The sequence below is a fragment of the Saprolegnia parasitica genome, assembly GCF_000151545.1.
Source record: "Saprolegnia parasitica CBS 223.65 unplaced genomic scaffold supercont2.93, whole genome shotgun sequence".
In the NCBI taxonomy this organism is placed as follows: Eukaryota; Oomycota; class Saprolegniomycetes; order Saprolegniales; family Saprolegniaceae; genus Saprolegnia; species Saprolegnia parasitica.
Genome location: NW_012156487.1, coordinates 85173 through 93828, shown reverse-complemented (window position 1 = coordinate 93828; position 8656 = coordinate 85173). Strand labels below are relative to the sequence as shown.

Sequence of the window (8656 nt, the reverse complement as noted above, 5' to 3'; positions counted from 1 at the left end):
TTCTCCGCGAGTACGCTCGAGTTCAATGTCCAGCTCTCTGGACTCGGCGCCAACGATTCTAATTGGCCACAAAAACAGCGTGAGCGGGCCAAACTGACCAGTGCGGGTGTTGCGTTCGTGCAGTGCAACACCCGCATTGGCTACAAGGGTTTTGCGCTCGTTCATTGGTAGAAATTCGAGCTTATGGGCACGTTTACAAGGTACCACAGAGGTATACAAAAACCAGCATGAAAACAAGAGCTGAATGCCATCTTGCACAATTGCCGCGCGCACAGCACCGCTTGCAGAGGACCGCTTGCACAAGATCGCCACGTCATATCGAACTTCCTCCTTCTTCTCTTCTCTTTCTTCGATTTAACAGGCACACGTGTGTTATAGTCCCACCACTTAAGGGGTAGTCGCCATTCTTTTTGGGTATTTTCTGTCTTTTTGCGTCCAATATTTGCTTTTCAAAAGTTGGTCCTCCTTTCACATTGCATTTGATCGCTTCTCAAATCCTCGACGACCTATACACGCCAATCCAGCCGTACGCTGGCCAATTTTTCTCTCCATAAAACATGTTTCCCACTAGCCCACTCTGCAGGACCCTAGTCTTTCTCGACGGTGGAACATTCACGTGAGTTCCGTATCCAAGCACATACGAGCGCCAACCTCCTGACGACTTGGTGCTGCTTGTAGCTCGCCACTGGTGTAATGCATCGACAAGTTGGTGCGAGACCAGCCAAGGCGATGACTCCAACAGCCACAACCTTGTCACGCATGCTTGCCACATCTGTTGGACCGGAGACGGGCATACCAAAGACGCCGTGTTATCGCAGCAAAAGCTGGTGAAAAAAGGTCTCAGGGGCAAACTCACTCAAATCGTCGTCGTCGTGCTGGGACTGGAACGCCGCGCCGACGGGTGGGAGGTCGACGTCATGGACCAACAACGTGCATATCCCTTGCGCTGCAGCCACGGCCACGATCCCCTCGACGTCGTATGCGGTCCACGCGTCATTGTACACATTGATGTCGACTGCGAGCAGCGGGCTGGCTTGCTTGGCATGCAGTAGACGCCCCACGTGATCCAGTGTCATTCCTGCGTACGACAGATCGAGCCATTCGAGGCTCGGCAGCCCTTGGCGCACGCACGCGGCCCATGCCAAGACACCCGCGATCTGAAGCCGATTACAGAGCAAATAGAGCTTCTGGAGGTACCAGCAGTGCGGCAAAACGCTGGCCAGCAGCAGCATCCCGTCGTCTCCGATCGCGTTGTTGCTGAGGTTGAGTTCGCGAAGACTTGACCAGTGGGGCAGCGCCCGTGCCAGTAAGCCCGCGCCGTCGTCGCCGAGGTGGTTGTCGGCCAAGTGAAGCGCCGTAATCGGTGTCTGCTGGAGCGCCTCGAGGATGTCGTGAAGGCCGTACGCGTGCAAGTTCGTCTGGCTCAAGTTCAGGTGCGCGAGGTGCGCATACTGCTGCAATGTCGCCTTGAAAAACATCGAGAGCGTTTCGATGCGCGCGATCTGGAGGTGCGCGAGGCACTTGTGCGCGCCGCCTCGCGCGCTTGCTGCTGAAGCAAAGGACGCGGGATGGCGGTGGAATTGCCCGCCATGGCTCGACCTCGTCGACCGAAGTATGCAGATATACCGCGGGCAGTGGGCCAGCACCTGGTCGACAAACCGTTCGCAGTGGTCGGCTTCGAGAACCGCGAGGCTGCGGCACGCGTCGGTTGCAGCGAACCAATCATTGTAGAGAATTTCCGACGCGAACTCGAGACGCACGAGCTTGAAGAACGCGATCGGATGATGGGCAAAAATCGCGCCGAGGCTCATGACCGACGCGGGCGGCAAGCGCTTGACGTGCGCGGGCTGCCGTTGGCGCAAGTGCCACTCGTGCTCGTCGCCTTCAATCTCAAGGTGCGTAATGCGTTCGCATGCTAGCACGATGTGCAGCCAGCCCAGCAGCGTCGCCGGCCCGCCGTGCCACACGATGCGGACGCGGCGCAGCGTTCGACTGGCCAGCATGAGCTGCCCGACGCGGTCCAGCTGTCGCTGGCCAATGTCGCCAACCGTGATTTCACACAGGCGCGTGAAGGACACGAGCGAGAGAATCCGGGCGGGCACGCGATCGAGCAGCGCCCACGAGACGAGACCGGACGACGAGGCCAAGCAGCGCTCCAGCACGTCGATCGAGGTCGCAGCGTCGGGCACCCGCAGCTTCCCAACGAGCTGCCACGCGCGCTGAACGTGCTCCGTGCTCTCGGTGGCGATCGCTGGCAGATCCAATATGGGCCACAGCCGGCGACGGGGTACACGGCGGGCGAGCTCCGCAAGGCTCTGCATCGGTGGGCTGCAGAGCGCGCGGGGCAGTGCCGAAAGGAGTGCGAAGGCCGTCGACGTGTCAGCTATGAACTGAAGGATGAGGTGCATGACGTCGGCCGGCGGCGACATGGACGGACGAGGTGACGGGCGGCGCTCCGACATGCGATCGGCTTGTAATCTACCGTTATAGCAGAATCAGTGATGATGTGACTTTTGCCCAATCACAGTGCGTGGCGCCATTTCCAAGATGTTTCTGTGACCGATCGCAGGAGGCTATGTGACCGTCACATGGGCTGCTGCTGCTGGGTAAGTGGGCTGGATGAGCTGCTGGGTCGAGCTCAAAAAGCTGTCGCCCGACGTCAAGAGTGCGGGGGCGTACGACATGCGACTCGCGGGGCAAAAACAACATACCGATTAATCGAAGCCGGGGCACACGGGGTACAGCCCGCGCATCCACCGCTTCCAGGGACTGCCCCCTTGCCCGACGCCGTCACGGCGCACGCGCGTCCAAGATCTTGAGCTTGAGGTGCGCCTCTTTGAAACGGGCGCGCTGCATCATGACAATTACCCAGAAACTCGCTATGCGATCGTCTTTTGGCCCAAGAGCACGCGTCTGGAGTGCGCGAGCGTCGCCGACGGCGTCAACGCACTGTTGCATGCGGCTTAGCAGGCGTGGCCGTCGCCCGACACACTGCTGGGCCAACCGTCGGTCGCCGACGTTCTCTTGATTCGGTTGGGTCGCTCTGTGTCGCGCATCCCTACGTTGGCTCACCACTTGCCTTCCGAACCGCCGTGATGACCTCATTCCTTGGCCCTCTTCCGTCGCGGCGCGAGCTCGCTCTCAAGGGCATGTTGAGCCCGCTGGACGGCATGCCGCCGAGCTTTGCGCTCTGGCAGCGCCAACCACGTCGACAAGGACGTGTACATATATGGTTCCATTCTCCACGCTTCCCTTCACGGCGGCCTTGACGCCATCGACCACTTCGTCGACACGATTGCAATCGCATCGCTCTTGGCGATTGCGGCGACCGACCAAAAACTGGTCGTCGTGCTGAACCATATACCGTTCTGCACAGCTTTGGCCGCACTTGGTCTCGGAGAATGTAGTTTGCCACAGCCCTCGCGCGCTGCCGCGTACGGCCACCAACAACACCGCCGTCGTGCGTATCTTCAACGGCACTGGCCACATGCGCCAGTCGCCGGTGCAGAACGCTGCGCTCTCGTACTTTGCGACCGATGATCGCGGCAACCTCCAAGCTTTTACCCCGAAATGGCTTGACACCGTTGAGTCTCGTTCGAATGGCAACGTTGGGATCAAGCTGCACGTCGCGATGCCGGCCCAAACAAATGGATTACAAGCACGTGTATTTGGATGCAGTCGCTCATGACAACGCGAGACTCACCGACTACGCGCTGCTAGACGTATTGCTGCGATTCGTGCACCGCCTTTGAAGCGTATCTGCGCGCCCCGCTACGCATTACCTTCAACTTTGGCGACTGGCGACCAGGTTCTCAACATCATTCGGTCGAACCCGCTGCAACTCGAGCTTCAAAATACGGCGTCGCCACCCCACGACGACAGCTTTGGTGCGAGCACGCCCCGTTCGACCAAGTCGCGTGCTTCTATGTGCGAAAAGTGCGCCAGCCAGGACAAGCCATGCCAGCTGTGCTGTGCATGCACGCGGCGCGCGACCACTGGACGGCAAAAACGGAGCGCATCTCGACCATCGTAGAGGCTGGAGGCCGAGAACCAAAAGTCCCACTGATGGTATGTGAATATACTGCACAATTACGGGGTCTCGAGAGCTGCTGCTGGGCTTCTGTCCTGCAAGCGTTGATAGAGGCAGGACCTTGTAGAGCTAGGGTGCGCCTGGCAAGTCCTACGCAGGCTCTCTGGCCCTGTACTAAAGACCACACATGTGGACATGCTACACGCCAAGCGACACCACGTCAGTATTTGGTTGGAAACGGGGGCCGTAATAGGCGCATTCAACGGTCCGCGCCCTGTCGACAGAGTGGAGAGGGCACGCACTCCAACAGGCCCGACCTTTGCCGCCGTAAGGCGCGCAGACAACCGCGCTGGCGACACTTGAAACGCCCACCCCTGATTCGTTTCGCCCACGAGTCTCACGGCGCATGTCTGAACGACGTCTTGCTTCCCATCGCTTCCGTCGTGGTCTAGCGTGCGATGCGCTCGCCCGAGTTGGCGGCTTCCTACATCGTCGATCGCTGTGTCAGCCTCGCTCTCTGCGAGTCACTCATGTGTCTTGTCGAGCCTCGAGAAGGAGAAATCTCGCGCAAAGCGACCACATTGGCTCGGCCATGACGTGGCAGTGGGGCTGGGCAGGATGCATCAACAACCAAGATCCCAAGTTCAATCTGCGCGCGTGACGATCGCGCCTCACGCGTGGCAATGTCACGTAATTTTAGCCAATCAAAAACCAGGTTCGAAAATCCTCGGCCGGGAGCGTATTTTTGGATTCGTCAACAAGCCGCAGGATGAGCAGCTATCCGAACGGCGTCCGCGAGTGCTGGGGCGACTACCGCAACGAAGAGGACCTTGAGATCCCGACGCAGGCGCTGTACCAGCACCAGAAGAAGCTGCCGAACCTGCCCGTGCCCACGCTCGAGGCCACATGCGCGCTCTACCTGCAGACGGTCCGCCCGCTCGCGACCGACGCCGAATTTGCCGAGACCAAGAAGGCCGTCCAGGCCTTCCTCGATGGCCCGCTCGGACCGACGCTGCAGCAGCGCCTCCTCGAGCGCGCGGCCTCGCGGCCCAACACGTCGTACCTTGCCGAATGGTGGAACACGCTCGGCTACCTCGAAGTCCGCGACCCGGTCGTCTTTTATGTGAGCTACTTTTTCCACTTTAGCGACGCAGCGCATGCGCTGCAGCGGTCGCAGGTCGGCCGCGCCGCGAGCCTCCTCGTCGCCACCATGGCATTCCGCAACCAAGTCGCGTCGGGTACGCGGCCGCCCGAGGTGCTCGGCCGTGGCAAGACGCCGCTCTGCGCGACCGCGTACAAGTACATGTTTAACGCGTGCCGCATTCCGCACCGCAGCGCGGACTCGTACCGTATTTACGACCCGAGCTTGCACCACCACATTGTGGTCTTGCGCAACAACAAGTACTTCAAGGTGCAGCAGTCGGCGACGCCGCTCACGTTCCTCGAATGGACCACCGTCCTCGACAAGATTATCGCGATCGCTGGCGGCAAGGAGTCGGCGATCGGCGTGCTCTCGTCGCAAGACCGCGACGTGTGGGCCGATGGCCGCGACCAGCTCCTCGTCGATGGCAACGAAGCGTCACTCAAGGACATCGAGTCGGCGGTCGTCGTGCTCTGCCTCGACGACGAGACGCCCGTCTCGCGCACCGAAGTCGCGCGCGGCCTTTGGCACGGCAACGGCCGCAACCGCTTCTACGACAAGACGATCCAGCTCGTCGTGTACGAGAATGGCAAGGCCGGGATTCTCGCCGAACACTCGATGCTGGACGGGATGGCCATGAGCGTGTACGCAGACTTTATGCTCACCGGTCTCCGCAACGGCTCGATCGACCTCGGCGATCTGACGACGCCCCATGACGCGCTCCACTTGCCTGCGATCACGCAGCTGCCGTTCAACATTACGCGTGCGACGCTGCGCAACATTGCGTTGGCCGAGCACAGCTTCGACCTGCTTGTCGCGGACCACGAAGTGCACGTCGAGTCCTTCTACGGTTATGGCAACGCCCTCATGAAGACGTTCAAGTGCAGCCCGGACGCCTATGTGCAAATGGCGATTCAGCTCGCGGTAGGCGCTTGTGTTGCACATTCGATGCGACGCATGGACTTGGCGTAGGCGCGCAAGTACTGGGGCAAGGACGTTGGCACGTACGAAGCGTCGCAGGTGCGCCCGTACCTCCACGGCCGCACCGAAACGACGCGCAGCTGCTCGATCGCGAGCAAGGCGTTTGTCGATGCAATGGTCTCTTCGGGCCCGCTCGAGCGCGTCAGCGACAAGGTATGTCATGCTGACATGCCAATGCGCGTGACATGCTTCGTAGGCCAATGCCTGCCGCAACGCGTGTGCCTCGCACGTGCAGTACATGAAGCTCGCGGCGCAGTCCAAGGGCGTCGACCGTCACTTTCTCGGGCTGCGCTTGCTTCTGCAGCCGGGCGAGTCGGCGGCGATCTTTGAGGACCCGCTCTTCGCGCGCTCCAAGTACTGGCAGATCTCGACGAGCCACTTGACGCACGAGCTCTTTGACGGCTGGGGCTGGGGCGAGGTGGTCGCCGACGGCGTCGGCATTGCCTACAGCATCAAGAAGAACTCGGTGCACTTTAACATTGCGTGCCGCAAGACGATTCCGCTCTCGATGTCGCGCGCGTTTGGCCATTTGCTCGAAGAAAGCCTCCTCGAGATGCGCCATGTCTTTGAAGCGGAGATGCCGCCGCAGGCCAAGCTCTAAGCTGATAGGACTCTAATACCATTGCATGGAGTTTGTGTGCACCGACAGTCCAAATCGTCAGGTGCGAGTGCCCGAGCCGTGTAATGGGGCCCATACCCACCCCCACACATGGGCCATGGGTCGGGGTGGGTCGCATTTTGATTGATGGGTGGGTCAGGCGACGACTGACGCCCTTGAATTTCTGATATGCCATCACACGAGGCGGCGAAGCAAAAGGTTGCAAGCACAAGAACGAGGGTGACGACAAGCTGATGCGATTCAATGCCGTCGACAAGCTGATGCGTTGCGAGGCTGACGACTGCAGTCGACAGAGCAATTTCGTTTATGGGCCATGGGTGGGCCGAAGCGCAAACTTAAAGAGCATGGGTGGGCGTGGGAGGGGCAAAGGAATGAAATGAGAGAGACCCTGAGAGGACCCATGGGCTTGGCGATTTTCGACTTGAAAGCAAATGCAATGTTGTTGTTGAAGTGGGTCGTCGTCTATTACAATAGATAAAATTATGCTAAATAAAATTGTCGACTTCGCTGTGTGCACTCGGTTGAGGAACTTGATTTAGGCACGAGCGCGATCCGCGGGACGAGGTGGTGTCGCGGCCACTCGTGTTGGGCGAGGCGCCGTAAACCCGACGAAGAGCAGGCTGCTCGGGCTCTTGTGCGAGGCTGTGACTTGGCAGCGGTAGGTCGGCGCGAAAGACGCGATCGCTCCGGACTCGCCAGACGTTGAACCAGACGCAGGCGCGGACCACGGGATAGAGGTAGCGGAGCGCCGCTTGGTGCATGTTGGACGCCGTCTTGGGCGTCGAGTAGAAGTAGCCTGAGAGATTTGTCGGCAAGGTCACGCCCAGAGGGGTCGTGACGGCGTAAAGCGTGCTCCACACGTCCTTGATGAAGTCGCAGTCGACGAGCAAGTGGCGGTACATCTCGTGCTCGGGGCAGAAGAGGCACGCTTGGTTGGAAGCGAATGCAATGTGAAAGGTGGGACAACCTTAGAAAAACAAAACGTGCGGAATTTCACCTACCACCTAATTGGTACTCCCCGAATGAATTTCACCGGTGTCGGCAATGTCGCACTGGTTTTCGCACTCGCATCGCTCGATGATGGCATCGAATATCGACTCAGCTCTCAAAAATGCTATGCCATGAGGGTTTTAAACCATGTCGCGGCCCCTGCGTCTTTCAAGCCCAGTTCCAAAGGTAAGTAAAGAGTCCAAATGCGTCGACAATTCAATCCTGAACGAATGCGATAACAAGACAACCGTCCCAAAGAGTCAACTCAAATTCGCATCAAGATGAATCGATGGTAAACAAAGTTTACAGGAAAGACTTGCGAGACGCGCGACAACGTTTCCGCAGACACGGAGACGATCCAACAACGACCAGCGGCAAGTCTAGTTGGTTTCGGTGCGGAGGTTGGACGTGGCGAGGTACGGCGCGATAAAGCTTTGCCGGACGAGAGGCGCGCGTAGACACCGGGCTTGTTGGCCTGCGCACAGCTAGGCGCGCCCCAGCTGACGACGCCGATCTGGACCTCCTTGCCGTCCTTGAAGACCGTAAGCGGACCACCCGAGTCGCCCTGGCACGCGTCCTCGCCCGCCACACCGCCCGCACAGATCATGGACTCGTGAATGTCGTCGAGGGTCTTGGCGCACTCGTCGTTGGCCCACACCTTGACTTCGACCTCAAGCAGTGCATAAGACCGCGAGCCGCCGGAGCGGGTGTTCCCCCAGCCGCGGACCTTGGCGGCGACGCCCGGCGCGTTGGAATCGTCGTCGTCAAAGCTGAGCGTCACGGGCGTCTCCTTGCTCTCGTGCTCGAGCTCGAGGATGCCAAAGTCGTAGTGCTCTTCGCGTCTAGTCCACTGCGGGTGCGCGATGGCCTTGACGACACGGATGCGCTCGCCGTC

The 8656-nt window shown here is 59.7% G+C and overlaps 3 protein-coding genes across 3 annotated transcripts; 2 read left to right on the top strand and 1 right to left on the bottom strand.

Annotated features, from left to right (window-relative positions):
* Nucleotides 1-809: 809 nt before the first annotated feature.
* Nucleotides 810-2462, bottom strand: SPRG_13175 (hypothetical protein; the record flags this gene model as incomplete). Its single annotated transcript, XM_012352171.1, has 1 exon — nucleotides 810-2462. The coding sequence occupies one exon, from the start codon at nucleotides 2460-2462 to the stop codon at nucleotides 810-812; it is 1653 nt and encodes a 550-aa protein (XP_012207561.1).
* A 157-nt stretch (nucleotides 2463-2619) lies between these two features.
* Nucleotides 2620-2967, top strand: SPRG_13174 (hypothetical protein; the record flags this gene model as incomplete). The annotated part of the gene is made up of 2 exons (XM_012352170.1): nucleotides 2620-2675; nucleotides 2745-2967. The coding sequence occupies 2 exons, from the start codon at nucleotides 2620-2622 to the stop codon at nucleotides 2965-2967; spliced, it is 279 nt and encodes a 92-aa protein (XP_012207560.1).
* A 1812-nt stretch (nucleotides 2968-4779) lies between these two features.
* SPRG_13173 (hypothetical protein) lies at nucleotides 4780-6799 on the top strand. Its single transcript, XM_012352169.1, has 3 exons — nucleotides 4780-6095; nucleotides 6144-6305; nucleotides 6349-6799. The coding sequence occupies exons 1-3, from the start codon at nucleotides 4800-4802 to the stop codon at nucleotides 6751-6753; spliced, it is 1863 nt and encodes a 620-aa protein (XP_012207559.1). The 5' UTR covers nucleotides 4780-4799; the 3' UTR covers nucleotides 6754-6799.
* Nucleotides 6800-8656: the final 1857 nt, after the last annotated feature.